The following is a 19,383-nucleotide window of genomic DNA, read 5'->3' as shown; positions in this document are numbered from 1 at the left end:
GCAAGTTTGAAAAATATTTTATAAAATGATATAAGTTTTCAAACTTATTTAAAAAAAAATACCGTAGTTTAAAGAAAGTCGCATGTTGAAGATGTGTCCTTCTTAAAAACCCACTATCAAGAGAAAAATGTTTGTTTGAAACAACAAAATAGTATTATCAAAAGGTTGCATGCAACTTTTATCTTTTTGAAACAAAAAATAAAAAACACATCTTCAACCTGCGATCTACTTAGGGTTGAAGAAAAATTTAAAAGCGCATTTTTAAACCAAAATTGTTATTGAAACAAGTTATTTTTCTTTTAAAAAAAATAAAAAATTGCATCTTTAACCTGTGATTTACTTAGGGTTTGAAAATATTAAAAGATCACACATCTTCTAAATTAAGCCCTGATTTATGAAAAAAATAAACCTTAAAAAATTTAAATTTAAATATGTCGCATCTTTGTTATCATCTTTTAAATGGTTGAAGGTTTCATCTTCAATATACGACCTTTTTTTTAAACTATAGGAATATTCTAATAAATTTGAAAACTTTTATATTTTTATAAAATATTTTCAAGCTTTCCATCTTTAAAAATAAGCCCCATTTTTTTAGTGATTATATTTTACAAAATATATTTAACAATTATAAATTACTCATTTTACAAAATATATTTACACACAAACTAGTTAAGTTTAGAATGGAATTAATATTGTAAGCCACATTTTCTAATGATTATATATACATTTATTATGTAACCACATACATTTAGTAGTCCTGTTTAGGATGGAATTAATGATCAACTCTTGTGGTGAAAGTTTTAGGATTCTCATTCATACTTTGTTATCACACAAAAATAATCAAAGGTCATTATGGCATATACCATATAACTCTCGTAGACTTTTGTGGCCACATTTTTTTAAATCGTTTTTCTTTTTTTTACCAATTACCAACTACCAACTAATAGCAATATATACATCAACAAAGATGATTTAAACTTTTTTTTTTGAGAAGTACATGCATGAAAAAAAAACAAATCACGAAATAATAGGACTAAAATCTGTCACAACAAGTCGACAAATCCAATCAGGAAAATCTTCCTACCATATCTGAGAACAAATTCCATCGAACGTCCATGAAACCAAACTATCTGTCACACAATTTTGTGAACGACTAAGATGATTTAAACATATAAATCATGTCTTTATTTCCATTAGAATATTACAAAATTGTTAAGTATGCCACACATAAATTTGTAAAACAAAAAAAAAACAGTGGTTTTTAAAAATTTTCTTTTGTTTTCAGAACTAGGCTAAAAATTCGACCATTGTACTTAAGAGAATTGAATATGATCGTAAGAAATGGAGAGAAAATAGGTCTAATTTTCAAAAACCAAAAACCAAAAACAAAATGGTTACTAAACGAAACCTTAACAATCAAATAATAATATTAATTAAATTATTAATTACAAGTATTTGTAAAATGAGTAATTTATAATTAAAGCTACTTGATTATAAATTGATATATCAATTTGATGAGTTTATATAATTATGATGTATTGATTAATAAAACAATCCAAATTAATTTGAAAAAATAAATGTAACATTTTTTATTAAAAGTTAATGAATTATAATTAATCGATGGTAAACTAATTATAATTATTTAAAAATAATCTCATAAAATATTAATCACAATGATAACTAATTAACTACATATATAATTTATTAATGAATTGATAGTAGTAATGCATCAGTTCTTTATGGTTTATTGAAAAATAAGTGTGTGTAATTTATTTACTTATTAATTTATTTATGAAACTAGAGTAGTTAAATTTTAATTTTAATAATAATTTTCTAAATTATAAATTTAATATTTATTTATTCATTAATTTTAATAATATATAAAATAAAAGAATAAATTCATGTATTAGAATAGGAGAGAGAGTGGCCGTAAAAAAACTTACGGTTTTGGATGAGTATTATTCATGAGTATAAAGAATGCATGGGAATAATAACTTATTCTCATGCACAAAAGCTTCAAAACTTGTATCAAATAAGGAGATGTATATTTTTTATCCATTCCCAAACAAAGAGGTTAGACATTCGAACCATCTACCCTATAGATTCAAAAAGAAAAATAAAAGAAAAAGCCTTTGTCCTCTCTCAAACATTCCATTTAATTCATAAACTGTATATTAAAAAGAAAAAAAAAGTTCTTAGAACAGTGATATTAGCTATATGTCTTTGTTTAAGACTCCTGGCTTTTGCTCATTGGGTTGTTTAGGAGTTGTCTCATATTTTGTTTTTTATTGGGTACTTGTCTCAGACATCGTTTTTCAAGATGTCAACTCTGTAGAATATCTATTTTTTTATTTAAATTATTCTGCAAAATGTCTTCTTTGGGATATTTTTCTTTTTGGTGATTTGTCGATTATATGTGAGGTATTTTCCATCTTTCTGCAATACTACTTAAGCCCAAGAAGTCCTTGTGTTAGGGTTACCGCATATATTATTTTACGAGGTCGTTGTTTGAGTTTGTTAGAATTCTTTATGCATTGTGTCGAATAGAAGAATGTGTTCTTTGCAAGTGGCGGCATGTTCTTCACGTTGGTCCTACTGTGAACTTTCAATAGTACAAAGTATTGTTTGATCTTAGGGGAACCTAAGATAATGTTGATCGAGAAGGATTTCTCCATACTTAGGGGGAGTCTGAGCCATCATTCAATGAGAGGGAGTTCTCAAAACTTAGGGAGAGTGTAAGTTCTCATATGAAGGGAGTTCACGAGTACAAGGAAAGAGAGATTCTCACACGCTTAGGAGGAGCCAAAGTGTTACCTACTAATAATCACATACTTAGAGGGAGCTTAAGTTCGAGTGAGATGGAGTCTCACATCTAGGGAATCCTAGGTGATTAGTTAAGTTGGGCTCTATGTGTGTCACTATAATCATTGTTATTTACAGAAAAATACATCGTTATAATTATTTAATTTTTATATATTAGTAGATTATCTTTTTTTGGCACTCTGTCCCCAAGATGTAGGTGGTTGATCGCTGAACCGACTTACCAACTTTTGTGTCTTTATGCTTGATTTACTATTTGTTACTTTGTTGTTGTCTCTAACCTTTCTAGGACATCTTGTGTGACTTCTTCAATAGTAGGTAAGGAACCACGTACATTCCAAAATTTCAAAAACTATTTTAGACCTCTATGTTAGTTATCAAATAAATCATTTACCTTAGATAGGTACTAAATTTTTATCCATATTTACTATAGCATCGACATTTTAAACTTTAACACTAACTAATTGATGTTACGAATACGATAAGTAATTCAAGGTAACGTGCATGTATAGGATTAATAAATGGTATAAAAATCAATATAATGTGTTATTACATAGTTTAGAATATTCAAAATTTGAAAAACAAAAACATTTGGAAAGGGAGAGATGAAAGCCAAAAACAAATGGGTAAAAGTTCAATGTACATGTATTTATACATGTTATGAACACCTCACATTTTCTTGAAGGTGTGGAGAAGGGAAAAATAATGGATGGATTATTTCTTTTAGCAGAAAAGGACATGGAGAAAATGAAGTAAACGGAATGGAAATTTTTGGATGAAACAAAATATCATGAGAAGAAATTAATTATAGACTAAAAAATTATTTTTATTTAAACTCTTTCGATAAAAAATGACTCAAAACGTATTTTTTGAGTGAAATACTTTAATTTTTCTTCAAAATCACTTATTTTTAAAATTAAAAATTTGAAAAGTTAAATTAAACACGAGAAAATAACCCTAAGCTCATGTTTGAACAGAATGTTAAGGAAAAAACGTGGGTGTTCTGTTTCTTGTATTCTTCCTAATGATTAGTCAAAGTCAAACCAAAGATCAATACATAAGACTTTGACTGATCCGACCAATCATGTCAACTTTTTCCATTTTTCTTACCAATTTGGTAATTAATTGGGTATAAAATTATTGGCCACGTTCCTTGACTTTTCAACTCATCAATAGATATGCAACTCACTAAGCTCTCTTCTTTTCTTTCTTTCATGTCTAATAAGAGTAAGAGATTTGAATTAGGACTATGTTTATCAAATCGTAATAAAAATTAGTGTAATTGGAATGAGATTTATTGATAAATGAATCATAAGAGGTCTAAATTACAAATACGATTGAATTGCTTTTTATCACTTTTATCTAAAATTATTAATCTATCACATTTTACTGTTGTCATTACTGTTTGACCCTACCCGTAACAGTAAAAGTAACAATAAATGTGACAAATTCATAATTTTTATACAGTAATAATATCTGTAACAATAACAATAACAGTAACGATAAAGATAGTAGTTCCCACGTAATTTTCAATCGCAATCAGATTAAACATCTTTTATTTCTCAATCAGATTACACGATTTGATTACAAATCTTCAGGCGGACCCCACATCTCATTACGATTACAGAAAGCAGATAAACAACAATAAAATAATCAACTGGGGCTCAATTTTTATATTATCATTTTGACTCAGTTTCTTAATCAATTGAGTTACGTTTAAATTGATCATAGTTTTTAATATTTTGAGATTATTTGATCCAAATATCTATTTTATTCTTTTAAACTTTCAAATAACCATTCATTTTGGTCATTTGCTATTATTTTGTAATTTTATACTCGTTCATTTAAGTCAATGTATGTGGCCCTAATGTATTTGAAGTTACATCATTCGTTGTGTTAAATGGTTAGGAGCAAGATAATAGTGACAACCAAAATACTAAAACTACTTTTAAAAATTTATGGTCTCAAATGAAATAATTGAAAGTTTAGTGACAAAATATCATTTAAAATCATTTTAGTTTATATGTAAACTTTTTAATTGAAATTTTGTAAAGTAGAAAGCTATTTGACCCACGTTCTAGGCTTTATATAACTCAAGGTTGACAGGTCAAGACCATATTTGATATAATATATTTAGGTTTGCTGAATCTAAACTATAAAAATTATGACACTATTAAGGTGATATAAAACCAAAATTTTATAATCTAGTTCTTGTTTGATATTAATTATTTTTTTTTTAAATTAAGTGTATAAATACAATTTTTTTTTTACTTTTAGGTCTTTTATTTTGGTGTTTACTTTCAACTAATTCTTTTGCTTTCATAGTTTTGAAAACTAAAAGAATTAGAAAATACTTATTTTGTTTTTTTAATTTATCTTTCTCTTTGAAAGTTGTAAACTATGGTAAGGAAATGATGAAAAATAAAATAAAACATAAATTTCAAAAACTAAAAAATTGAAAATCAATGCCTCATTGAATAACCATTTCGCTTTTTTATTTTTGTTTTTGGTTTTTGAAAATTAAACCATATTTCCTCCCAATTTTTTTACGATGTTTGCATCTTTCTTCAGTACAAAGATTGAATTCTTAGTCAAATTAAAAAAAAAAAAAAATCAAAATTTGTCTTGATTTTTGAAAATCTTGATAAAAAAAAGTAGATAATAAATCTAAGATATTTGAAGTAGAAATAGCCCAATTTTCAAAATTCAAAATTATAATCAAACGGGATAGAAATCATTCGTGAGTGGAGTCCTTTTTTTTTTTTTTTTTTTTGTTACACTTTACACAAAATTGAATAGTTCTCATTCTTTCCAACTCCCCTTGTTAATTATGAGTAAAGTACTATTCTTGATATTATAAGATGTGATTTTATTTCTAAATTTCATAAAAGGTCTCAATTAATGTAACAAGTGTCTAAAAAAGTTATAAAATAAGAATAAATTAAAGAAAATATAACTAAACAATTAAGTTAAATTAAGAATCAAAACCTACATCATATTAATAGATCACATTCCTTAAATAACATATTATATATGTTCTTCTATAAAACTAGTTAACAATAAAAATATATATACACTAATAATGATATTTTTCATATTTTTTTATAGAAAAATGTTCCTCAAAATTAAATACAAGAAACAATGAGGAACTAGATCACTAACTAACACCATATTTATTATAATATTGTGAATTTAAATCACAAGATTGACTTAGGATATATATATATTTATATAGATTTAAGAAAATAAAAGAATAATTTAATTATAGATCATTAGATTCTCGTATGAGTAATAATTTATTTCTAAAGCTTATCTTCAACGGCTATACAATATGTTATTCATGGTTGCTACATTAACAATAAATATTATTTTGAAATAGAGTATATAACTAAAATATTAAAAAAATATGAAAAGACAAAACTAACCAATGTGCATCCAATGGCACACTACTTTTTTTTTTTTTTTTTTTTTTTGGAAAAGTCTGCAAGTTTTGGCGGAAAATTAAAAGAAAAATAAAATTAAAATTAAAAAATGCAATTAAGCCGACAGTGGTTTTATTTTATTTATTTATTTTGTGTGTGGAGCATGTCCTCAAGTGCATGGATTCTCTGTTGTTTCTATTTATAATGGCCCACTTATTAAAATACATTAGCCCTCAAAAAATAAATAAAATAAATACCCTAGCCACCCTAAAATCACTCCATAAAAGAATTAATGATTAATCTATACTTCATTTTAAAGGTTAAATGTTTGAATATTCTTTCAATTTACTTTAATTTTATTTCAAGTTGGTCATTATTATCTTGTCATGTTATTTCAAAATATTTATTTTGTTTATTGTAATTTTAAAAGGGAATCATTTCTTATCATTTTATTTTCTTTTACTTTATCTTCGTTATTATTTATCACACATGATATTCGATAAATTTCTTGAAATAGCACTCTATTTTTTTTTATTATTATAAGAGAAACTGAACCTTCGATTGATAGCATAAATATTTTGTCAATTAAGTTATATGTTAAAAATATTTTATTATGTACCAAATGTGTATTGTTTTTTTCTTTAAACATAAAATAAAATTTTCACTTTTTAAAAGTACAAGCACCAAAATAAATATTTTGAGTTCAATTTTAAATTTTTAAAATGAACCAAAATTAAAAATGCATTAATTAAAGCTGATATTTATTAAGAAATCAAACTAAACCAAAGTTGAAACTACGACATAGCTAATAGATAAATAAATAAATAAATACCCAATATTTAAGTTTTTTTTTCTCCTTTATTAACCTTAAGGTTTAATTTATTTTGTTAATGCTTATGGTATGATTTGTTTATGGAAAAATGAATCTAGTTAACCCTCAACCGTTCTTATCTTCTATTTTTTTGAATATTTTCATAATATTCTTGTTCTTAGTGCAATTAAGTTTTCAATTTACTTTTTCTCAAAAAAAAAAGCTTTCAATTTACTTATTAAACGTTTCATAATTCAAATCTTATTTTTAAGTTTGAGCATTTTATTTCAGAAAATAGTATTGTTGGATAATTACTTTTTTACATTTTAAATATTTGTAAATATTGCTTACACTTAGGTAATTAATATATTCGTTTTATTATATATTTTTAAAATGTTTTTATAATCTCTAAGTCAAAATTTTAAAACTAAAAGTAACAAAAAATAATTTTGTTAAGTACAAGAATAATAATTTTTAAGAATTCATTTTTTGTATTTTACATTTAATTTAGAATTTAAATGTATATTAAAAAGGTAATGTGACATGACTTGAAAAAATTGAAATAAGGCAAACATAATTTTTTTGAGAAGAAAATTCAAATTGAAATTTGATTATCCCTACAAAAATAAATATAAATATTAAGAAGTCCTTTGATTTTTGGAAATATAGATAATGAAAATATTTAGATGTTTGAAATTATAGATGTGTGACATTCTCAAATAATTCTGTTTGTTTTATAGAAATATTTTTTAAAATATAGAATATTTGGACGGTTGTATTTATTTTGTAGGATTTCTATTCGAAAATGTCTTAAATTTACATAATATTTCAAGAATGTTCCTTACAACTATTCATTAATTTATACTTAATTTAATGTAATTTGAACTTATATAACATATTTATTTTTATATTACTTTGATACTCTTTTTAAATTAATATAGTTTTACTATTTTATTGGTTATTTTCTCAACGAAATATATAATATAATAATTTAATTTTTTTATGAAATAAATATTAATATAAATTTAAATTTGAATATCTTTATTAAAAAAAATAAAAACAACTACAGCAAAATCAAAGAGAGTAAAATACATAACTGATAGTATTTATTTTAATTATAAAATGAAAGTAAAGAGTGCTATTTGATAAATATATATGGAAAAAAAAAGGTTAAGAAAGGTGAAAAGGGAAGGCTCTCAACACAGGAATAAAAAAACTCACGTTTGATGAGGGTATCCAAAACTGTTAAGATGTCCTCCATGAGGACGTCCTAGGATGTCGGAGAATCTCTAGATGTTCAAGCATCTTACACTGCCGTAAAACAAACGTGGTAATATAAATATTCACTCTATAAAAATCTTGGATTCCCATGAAACAAGCAATCCCTAAGTAACACTATTTTGTAAGTAAAACAATATTTAATATTATTAACCAAAATAATCCGATCAAATTCCAATATTTCAAAGTGAAAAATAGTTTTATAAAAAATCAATAAACATGACGTAAATAACTATACATTTTTACATCATAAAAAACACCATTACACCAAACAAAAACTCAACACATTAAAATATATTTATCTACAAGGACATTGCGATGATAAAATTCATCATAAGTCAATAAAAGCAAAAAATGTTGAATGTTAAACAAAAAATATACAGAGAGAGTACTGAAAACGACTCATGATTTATGTTGTTTACTGTATAAAGTTTGATTAATTAGAAAAAAAATAATCAAGTTAGGTTTGGAAGCAAGTTGTGATGACGCTCACATTATTAAGTTTAAGGTCACATCATTTAAAATAACGTTTTAATATTTGACTAATAATGTAAATGAGTCCTTATGCAATTAACCCTACCATTGTTATTTTCAAAAGAATAAATAATAAAATAAATAATCTTAATGAGCTTATAACTAAATATACCCCCACGTGCCATGCACGAAGCAACTTGGAATTGTCCTACTGAACTAGCAGCCACTTTCCTGGATCGTTCTCACTACGACGTCGTTTTAATTTTTTTTTTTTCCCCCCTTTTTTTAGGCTGCTTTTATTTACCAGTAAAGCTGTAGTGGGACTTTCTATTTAAAAAAAAAAAAAGACCATAGTGGGAAATTGATTATTATTTTTGGACCAATTCGCTTACTCCCTCGTGGGCTTTTACCAGTCAGGATAAAAAGACAAATATATATACATATATTTTGGAATTTTTAGCTAAAATTCGAAGTGACTTCATTTAATTTATTTTTTTATACGTTACCGCGTATTTTTTTTTTTTCATATGATATATCGTAGAGTCAAATAGTTTTTTTAAAATAATGATAATATTAATAAATTTAAAATAAATTTTATAATCTTAAACGTGTTGATAATAATTGTAAGTCTCCTAAATGAACACTCGCAAGGGAATGATGACCCATTGACAAAATCCTAGTTGTTTTCGGTTTTGTTTCATAGTGTGTGTGATTATGTGAAAAAAATTTCCAACTTCGGACTTATTAATAGTTGAACTATGATACCATATTGGTCACTTAAATAAGAAATGGATTCGAGTTATCCTCTTTGATTGAAACAAGATTTGTAGCTTAGTATGAAAATAAAAGTCTTTGTTTGATATCTTATAGTCTATTTGAACCTTTTTTCCGTTTGAAAGAAAGAAAAAGAAAAAAGTGTTGGATGATTATCAAGATTTTTCAAGAAGCTTATTTATTATTAAGATGTTTCTTGAAGACAATTTTGGGTCATTGGATCTTACACGTTGTCCAAGATCAATTCATGGCCATTAAATCTTTCACATCCCTCTAGGACAATTGGAGTCATTGGATTATTCACATCTGTCAAGAACAATTTTGAGCCATTAGATTTGCTTGATGGCCAAGTTTCTTTGGCTATAAACAAGTGAGGACCCATGGTTGCCAAACCATTCCAAAATCTCCAACAAATGAGTGAGATAAAATAGAGAGAGTTTCTTCTTGTAAGAGAGCTTTGGTGTTCCTCTATAAGAAAGAAAGTTTGTAACTCCGATTTTCATATAGTGGAATTCTTCTATCCTTGCCCGTGGTTTTTACCCTAATTTATTTAGGTGTTCTTCACGTAAAATCATTGTGTATTATTCCTTCATTTCTTTTTCTTCATTATTGTTATTCTCAATCTACTTTAGTTGCGATTTTACTCTATTCGATCACAGTCCTTTTTCTCCATAAGTGGTATCAAAGTCGGGTTTAATTTTGTGTGTTAATATCTACTTATTATATGCTCTATGGTTGTCACTAATAGGTGGATCCTCTACATCAGAAAATAAGTAAGATATTATCACCCGAATTAAAAGGCACGATCGAGGATTGTTTATATTTCATGATAGAAGGACAGCAAAGTTCAAGATTGAGAAGTTTAATGGAACTAATTTCTCGTTGTGGAAGTTGAAGATGGAGGCTTTCTTGAGAAAAGATAATTGCCTTACAGCCATCGATGAGAGGCCGATGGAGATGACAGATGATAACAAATGGAACGAGATGGACGAGAATGCTATGGTAAACATTCATCTAGCATTAGCTAATAATGTATTGTCAAGCATTGAGGAGAAGAAAACCGCAAAGGAGAATTGGGACCATCTCATAAAATTGTATGAGACCAAATCACTTCACAACAAGATTTTCCTTAAGAGGAAGTTATATACTCTTCGGATGTCAGAATCCACGTCAATGACAGAAAACATGAACACGTTGAATACTCTATTTTCTCAACTCACATCGTTGGGTTATAAAATATATTCAAATGAACGTGTTGAACTTCTACTTCAAAGTCTTCCTGATTCATATGATCAACTTATCATCAATCTGAAAAATAATGTTCTCACGAACTATCTAAGCTTTGATGATATTACAGTTGTTAACTGTCAGTGTAAAAACAAAGAAGATAGGTTGGTAAGTTCACAACAAGCCGAAGCATTGGTCGTGACAAGAGGCAGATCAACGAAACGTAGCTCAAGTTGGAGCAAAAATCAAGAAATGTCAAAATCACAAAATAAGAAGAATATGAAGTGCTACAATTGTGGAAAGAAGGGACATCTGAAGAAGGAATGTTGGAATATAAATAAGAAAGATTCCAATCCTCAGAGAAATGTAGCAAGCACCTTAAATGAAAGTGGTGCATTGTCTTGTGAAGTAGTGACAACTATGGAAGGCAGAAAAAAAATGGTTGATGTATGGTTCTTGGACTCAAGAGCCACTTATCACATGGCCTCTTGTCGAGAATGGTTTCATCATTATGAACCTGCCTCCAAAGAATTTATCTTCAATTATAATGATCATGCCTTAAAGATTGTCGGTTCCCTGATAATATAATTCACACGATTTAACAAGTGCGACATGTAGAAGGCCTGAAAAAGAACTTGCTCTCATTAGGTCAACTTGATGACCTTGATTGCAAGGTTGTGTTCGAGAAGGGAATCATGAAGGTGATTCAAGTTGCACTAGTACTTATGAAGGGAAGAAAGGTGGATGTAAACTTATATATGTTGGAGGGAGAAACTTTGCAAGAATGAGAAGTATCAATTGCTTCAAGTAGTCCAAGTGAAAATCTTTCAATGATGTGGCATTAGAAACTTGGGCACATGTCTGAACAAGGATTAAAAGTTCTTGCATAGCAGAATCTACTCGCAAGGCTCACTAAGTTATCTCTACCCTTCTGTGAGTATTGCGTTACAAGTAAGCAACATTTATTAAAGTTCAACACATCAAATTCTAGAAGTAAAGTGATCCTAGAATTGGTTCATTCTGATGTATTGCAAGCATCAGTTACATCTCTAGGAGGAGCAATGTACTTTATGTCCTTTATAGAAGATTACTCAGAAGGTGATGGGTGTATCCCATCAAGAAGAAGACAGATATGTGTTCAGTCTTCAAAGTATTCAAAGTGCAAGTGGAACTTCACGCTGGTAAGAAGATTAAGTGTTTATGGACGGATAATGGAGGAGAATATACAAGCAAAAAGTTTTCTGAACTTTGCAATCAAGAAGGCATCAAAAGGAAATTCACTACTGCTTATACTCTCCAAAAAAATGGAGTGGCAGAGCAAATGAACATAACCTTGTTACAAAGAACAAGAGCAATGTTGAAAGCTGCAGCTTTAGAGAAAACTTTTTGGGCGAAAGCAGTCAATACCACATGTTATGTAGTGTATCGTGCTCCATCAACTATAATTGAGATGAAGATACCAATGCAGATGTGACTCGCAAGTCGACTGATTATTCGTGAAGGAACCCTATTAAAGGTCTTTGAGCAGAAGTGAAGATAAGACCCAAAACTCAAAAATTTCCAAAATAAAAGTTTTACAGTAGAAGAACAAATCATGCATTTAATCAAAAATATTACAACATGCTTGAAAATACAGAAAAATAAAAATGGGTTCGAAACCTTATCTTTGAAGATTGTTCTTCAATGGAAAATCCCTTGAACTCCAATTAGGCACCACCATGAAGGAGACCTTGGTATTCTCTGGGTGAGAATCCAGGAGGATGTGGAGCTCTGGCTATTTTGGATGAGGGAGATAGAGAGATTGAGAGAATAAAAGAGACAGTAGTTGGAGAGATTGATTGACATACAGAACCATTATATAAAACACGAAGAGGAAAAAGATGAAGCAATTGTTCAACCTCCTCCCATTCTCACATTGTAGAGAGGAAAAGAGGGAGGGATTTACAACTCCCTCCCTAAAAATAGTTTTAAAAAATTAAAATTAAATTAAAATCAATAAATCAAATTAATTTTAATAAAAACTTTAATATATAATTATATGATAATCACTTTATTATATAATATATATTAAACTATATGTTATATCAAATATAATATATAACCTATAGTTTAATATTGTATCCAATACAATATAACCTTTAGTTTAATTCTCTCAACAATGATATTTAAAATAAATCTCATTTATATTAAATTTAATTATATGAATCCAATTTAATATAATCAATATTTGAATCATATTCAAATATTTATTTCCTTTCAAATATTCTTTATATTATAATGTATCATAGACATATATAATTAAAATTAAATTAATTATATCATATATAATTAATTCCCTCAATTAATTTGAAAAATTCAAATTAATCCAAAAATTGATTCTCGTTTATTCCCATAGAGTTACTAAGGGGACCTCATGAACCTGTAACTTGAAGCTCCAACGGTACGTGAATAATTAATTAAACTCTTTAATTAAATTATTCATTATCCGTTCGGACAGTCTACTAAAGACCGACAGCTGCACTCTTCGCACTATAGATATATTTCTGTGTCCATTGGATATAATCAGTCAACAGTACGATGACCTTTCACAAATTGCTCGTAAGTACAGTTGGGTCATACGATGACCTTTCACAAATTACTCCTAAGTACAGTTTGGCCAAAATTGTCGCTTGCCCCTATAGTTACATCTATCTTCTTAAGTACCACTGATCCTTCTAATGAATAATAAATCATAGTCCAACTATGATCAAACTCTTTAGGCCAAGAGAGGGTGTGGTGCCACATTGTTCAAGCTCTGGAATTGGCCCTTAAGGGAGCAATTTATCTACTTATCCCGACATTAGGGAATGAGTGAATTTCTTCTTATGTAGCTGTGTTCCCAGCTCCTCAATCAGACGAATTTCCAAAATGGTAGACTTATTAAGCTCGCGATCTGGCCACTTTCACCCATACAAATCAAATGACCGTCTTCATAGGCAGGATTCACAACTCACTCAGGATTCAGATTATGTTACCTATGGTCATCCTGGTGAAATGTAAGTCTCTATTATGAACAGCGTTTTGTAATGAGACTAAATATTTCGTGGTCTAGACTTATACAAACCCCTTTGTATATAATATCCCTACTCACATATCTCCACATGAATGATCAGCATCAGATCATTTGTAGTACTTTACAACAATTGTAACATCTACAAAGCGGGTCATACTTGTAGTGTCACCAGGATACGATATCCAACCTTATCCATCTACTACAGACCATTTAGGTTATCACTTAAACATGATCCACCTGTATGTCTCTACATACATGTTTAAGCTACAAGATAACCTTGGATATTAGTTTATTAGTTTATGGTTAATGCAACTCAAATTGAAATACAACATCATATATTTGATTAAATAATAAGATGTTTGTACAATACAATTACAAACTATAGGACCCTACGAGATTTTGGGCACCAACCTCAACAATTCGAACCTCCATATATTTGGAAGTCTGGTGTACGTGATGTACAATGCCCAAGAAACTACAAAGTTGAATCCAAAATCCAAGAAATGTTTATTCTTGGGATATGTTGATGGTGTGAAGGGGTATCGCCTGTGGTATTCCACTGCCCACAAGGTTACCATCAGCAGGGATGTGATCTTTATGGAAGATAAGAAACATGCAAGATTCTTCAATAGGAAGATTTGGCTTACAATCAAGATTGTTTGCTTGAAGATTCTTCAATAGGAAGATTTGCAACGCTTCAACATGCAAGATTGTAAGTCAATTTCTACCTCTCTTCCTATTAATTTCAAGATATCCTCTAGTATGAGCCCTAGCAATGAAGCAGAAAGGATGAAGATGTCTCAAGTACCGTATGCATCAGTAGTGGGAAGTTTAATGTTCTCCATGATTTGTACCAGACCAGACATTGCACATGCAGTGGGAGTTGTTAATCAAGATATGGCAAATCCTAATCGAGAGCATTGGAATGTTGTTAAAAGGATCCTTAGATACATAAAGGTCCATAGATATTGCATTGTGTTATGGAGGATCTGACTTTACTGTTAGAGGATATGTTGACTCAGATTATGCAGATGATCTTAATAAAAGCAAATCCACCACCGGATATGTGTTCACTCTTGCTAGCAGACTTGTAAGGTGGGTTTCCAAACTGCAGTCAATTATGGATACATCAACAACAAAAGCAAAATATGTTGCAGCTACACAAGCTAGTAAAATAGTGGTATGGTTAAAAATGCTATTGAAGGAGCTCGAACATGAACATGAGAAAATTTCTCTTGTTTTGTGACAACCAGAACGCCTTGTATCTTGCAAACAATCTAGCTTTCCATGCCAAGTCCAACATATTCGAGTGCAGTACCATTTCGTTCGTGAAAAGTGGAGGAAGGGACAGTGGATATGCATAAAATTCATCCAAAAGAAAACCTAGCAGATTACTTGACAAAGGCAGCCAATGCTAACAAGTTCAATCGATCCTCGAATGGCTTAGCATAAACATAAGCAACATGAAGATGACAGGGTAGAAAGAATGGTATGGAGATGTGATTGATTATCAATCAAACCTCCAAGTGGGAGATTGTTGGATAATTATCAAGATTTTTCATGAAGCTTATTTATTATTAAGAAGTTTTTTCGAGATAATTTTGCACCATTGGATCTTACACATTGTCCAAGATCGACATTAGATCTTTCACATCTCTCTAAGACAATTGGAGTCATTGGATCATTCACATCTTTCAAGAACAATTTGGAGCGGATTTGCTTGATGGCCAAGTTTCTTTGGCTATAAATAGGTGAGGACCCATGGTTGGCCAAACCATCCCAAAAATCCAACAAATGAGTGAAATAAAATAGAGAGAGTTGCTTAGAGTTTGGTGTTCCTCTGTAAGAAAGAAAGTTTGTACCTCCTATTTTCATATAGTGGAATTCTTCTATCCTTGCCCGTGATTTTTACTCTAATTTGTTTAGGGATTTTGCACGTAAAATTATTGTGTGTTATTCTCTCCTTAGAACTTCTTCTTCATTATTATTATTCTCAATCTACTTTAGTTGCGATTTTACACTATTCAATCACAATTCTTTTTCTCTACAATAAATTCCATAAATAATTGTATATGTAGCTCAACTAATTAATGTCAAAACGAGCATAACTCAATTAACATATTTATGTGCTAGTGACCAAAATGTCTATGGTTCGAATCTTCCTACTTTTAATTGTACTTAAAAAACACAACTCAACTAAATATGTGATATTTTAATCTTTTCAAAGTCCATTTGATTATGATTTGATTGTTGTTTTTATACTTATGTAAAAAGGGTTAAAGAAAATCTCCATCTTGTAAATCCATTCAAACAATCTTAGGAGAAAATCCTTACAAAACAATTTCTTCCCATGGAAGAAGTTATTCTAAAAAATATAAATTTAGTCTTAGTTTTCAAATTTTGTAAAGCCTACAAATATATTAGACATATAAAATTGAAAATTTAGGATCTGTTTGAAAACAGAGTTGTATTTTATGTTTACATATATATGTTTTATAGCAAATTTAGAAATTGAATTCTAATTTAAACAATGGTTGAAAATGTGAATCTATATATTTATAAATCCTAAAAATAGTTATAGTTACCACTAAGACTTGGTTAACAATAAACTACTATTAATTTATTAATGAATATTTTAATATTTGTACAATTATTATTTTGTAATATTATATAATTATAATACATTACATAATATATATTTATTTTTAAGAATTGAATTGATTTAAAACATGGCATATTGTATTTTTTAACTATTTTTTTCTTTATTTAACATAATTCTACATTTTAAAATTTAAAATTCAAAATCTGGATGCAATGAAAACATAAAAATATTATTTTAAGAATTTGCACTATTTGGATTACAGAATCCGAAAATAATTTTAAAAACAAAATCCGGATTGTCTACCAAAACCCTTAAAAACAAAAATTCAAATGTATATCTATTAAGCTCAATTAATTTTTTAAAAAAAAAAAAATGAAGTGCTTAAGAGTACTATATTTATAAATTTATTAAACACTTTTAAAAGTTGAAGGATGAAATAGATACAAACTTCAAAATTTAAAAATAAGACTTGTAATTCAATCAACAAAGAAAAAAGAATATTCAAAATTCAAACCCGTGTAATATATTAATATTATTATCCACTCCTAAACCAATACTCATCCTACGTCAAACCTCAAGCCCTTTAATTAACAAAATCCAAAATTCTTCCATCAATCATAATAAAATATTTTTAACTACTCCTACAAGTAGAGAATAGTAAAAAAGAAAAATAACATGAATAATGAGATTAAAAAAAACCCACCATTGTCCACTTATTTTTTATTAAACTAATAATAATAATAATAATAATAATAAAGAAAGCTCTAATTTTGGTGGCTAGGATTGGCCCATTTTCTAAATATAAACTCTCCTTCGTGGAAATTACCCCAACCCTCATTTGAACGTAGCTGTTTTTGTCGACTTAGACTATTATTATTCTATTTATCTTTTATAGTTTTTTATATTTTTTTTATTCAAAGCACAAGCTTTTAAATTTATGAAGATCTATTTCCTTTATATATACCAATCTAAAATCATTTTCTGTGAATCTCGTTGAGTCTCTCAGTTCAGACTCCTTTTGAGAGCCCAAAAAAAAAGAAAGTTAAATTTTAGTAGACTTGAAGAAGAACCCATAAAGAAGAAGAAGAAGAAGATTTTAGTGATTATTCTTGAATTGAAAATCAATAATGGGGAGAGCTCCTTGCTGTGAAAAAATGGGGTTGAAGAAAGGCCCTTGGTCTCCTGAAGAAGATAGAATTTTAACCAATTTTATTCACAATCATGGCCATAGCAATTGGCGAGCTCTTCCTAAACAAGCTGGTAAGTTGCTTTTTTCTCTTTTTTTTTTTTTTTTTTTTCATTCATTGATCATTAAAAAGATTCGATTTTTATTTTATTTTCTTTGATTTTTCTTAATATTCTAAAAGAAAAACATAGACCCAGAACAACCCATGTCTTAAATTTACTAATTTCATCCCATTTTGAAAAAAGTTTGGTTCTTTTTAACCCAGTCTTCTAGATTTTGCTTCATTTGTTTTTGTCTAATCATTACTTCTGTTATCTCTTGTATAGGTCTTTTAAGATGTGGGAAAAGTTGTAGACTTCGTTGGACAAACTATTTGAGACCTGACATTAGAAGAGGCAACTTCACCAAAGAAGAAGAAGATACCATTATTAACCTACACGAATTGCTTGGCAATAGGTAAATTTTTCCCCGAGTCTAGCTCAACGATAATTTTTATGTGCGACGTTCAAATTTTCATCCCACACATTTCTAAGAATTCTCTTATCTATGAAAATAATGTTAGAAAATAAAAATTACAATAAATCTCATCAACTTTCCTTCAACTTGTAGATTAAATAATAACTTAAAATAGTATAGTTCTAGTAGCATGAAGCATTCAAAATTAGAAACGCAATTCTTTCTCTCTATATTGCTAAAGAAAGATAATATCAAAATCGTAATAATTAACCAATTTCTCGACCAAAATATTAATTTTCTTTTCGAACTAGGTTATGATTGATTTTCTTTTGTTAAGAATAAAATTGGAGCTAACCTTTTTATTTTATTTTTGTTACTATAGATGGTCAGCAATAGCAGCCAAGCTACCAGGTCGAACAGACAATGAAATCAAGAATGTTTGGCATACCCACTTGAAGAAAAGGCTGGAAAGAAACATCATAAAAAAAACAACAAATCCCAAATCTGAAAACAAAAGAAAAAAACAAATTATAAAACCATCAAATTCATCTTCATCCATTATTATTGATATTACAAATCAAACCCAAGTTGCCAATTATTCCTCAACGATGTCCCCTTCTTCACAACAGTCTTCGAGCTGTGAGATCTCTTCATCATCACTCACTGATCATACTTACATTACTGAAAATGAGTACTACAGCTACACAGCGGAGGAGCCGCCGATCGACGAGAGCTTTTGGTCGGAGGTGGTTGAGAATTCGATGACGAATTCCAATTCAAATTCGAATTTGAATTATGATAGTGAAGAGAAAATGGAGGAATTCCCATTGGTGTCCATGGATATGGTGGAAACAAATTCGGATAAGAGATTAAATGGTCAATGTGTTGTTGATGATGATATGGAATTTTGGTACAATGTTTTTGTCAAAGCTGAAGAAATTTCTGAATTGCCAGAATTTTGAGATCTTTGGAACTATTCCCATGTCAATGGAAATTAAAATATTTTCCAGATTTTAATTTATAAAATCTACCCCCCAATTATTCAGAAAATAATTCACTCAAGGAGGAAGATTATTTGGACATATATATGGAGTGAATTATTGAGGGGAAAATGGTGGGAATTTCATAGAATTTAAGGGAAAATTAGAGATTATTATGTGAATAGAAAGCTAGTCGTAAATGAATGATTAAGAGAGAAAAAAGAATTTGAGATTTATTTGCGGCTTTGGATTGGGATTTGTATATTCTTTTTCAAGTGACAAAAAAAAAATGAATTCTTTA

At 28.6% G+C, this 19,383-nt stretch overlaps 1 protein-coding gene across 1 annotated transcript; it reads left to right on the top strand.

Annotated features, from left to right (window-relative positions):
- Positions 1-17,294: 17,294 nt before the first annotated feature.
- On the top strand, positions 17,295-19,383 carry LOC120067958 (transcription factor MYB14-like). Its single transcript, XM_039019610.2, has 3 exons — positions 17,295-17,720; positions 17,973-18,102; positions 18,485-19,383. Exons 1-3 carry the CDS (start codon positions 17,588-17,590, stop codon positions 19,062-19,064), a joined length of 843 nt encoding a protein of 280 aa, XP_038875538.1. The 5' UTR covers positions 17,295-17,587; the 3' UTR covers positions 19,065-19,383.

This window comes from Benincasa hispida, chromosome 12 (assembly GCF_027475165.1).
Source record: "Benincasa hispida cultivar pf3 chromosome 12, pf3_genome.v1.1, whole genome shotgun sequence".
NCBI lineage: Eukaryota > Viridiplantae > Streptophyta > Magnoliopsida > Cucurbitales > Cucurbitaceae > Benincasa > Benincasa hispida.
Note: the sequence above shows the minus strand (reverse complement) of the source record. Positions and strands in the feature narration are given on the sequence as shown.

Excerpts from the sequence above, each read along its gene's own strand:
- LOC120067958 (XM_039019610.2), top strand. The coding sequence starts at position 17,588 with ATGGGGAGAGCTCCTTGCTGTGAAAAAATGGGGTTGAAGAAAGGCCCT. Across the intron at positions 17,721-17,972 it reads AGCTCTTCCTAAACAAGCTG|GTCTTTTAAGATGTGGGAAA; the intron begins GTAAGTTGCTTT and ends TCTCTTGTATAG. Across the intron at positions 18,103-18,484 it reads CACGAATTGCTTGGCAATAG|ATGGTCAGCAATAGCAGCCA; the intron begins GTAAATTTTTCC and ends TTGTTACTATAG.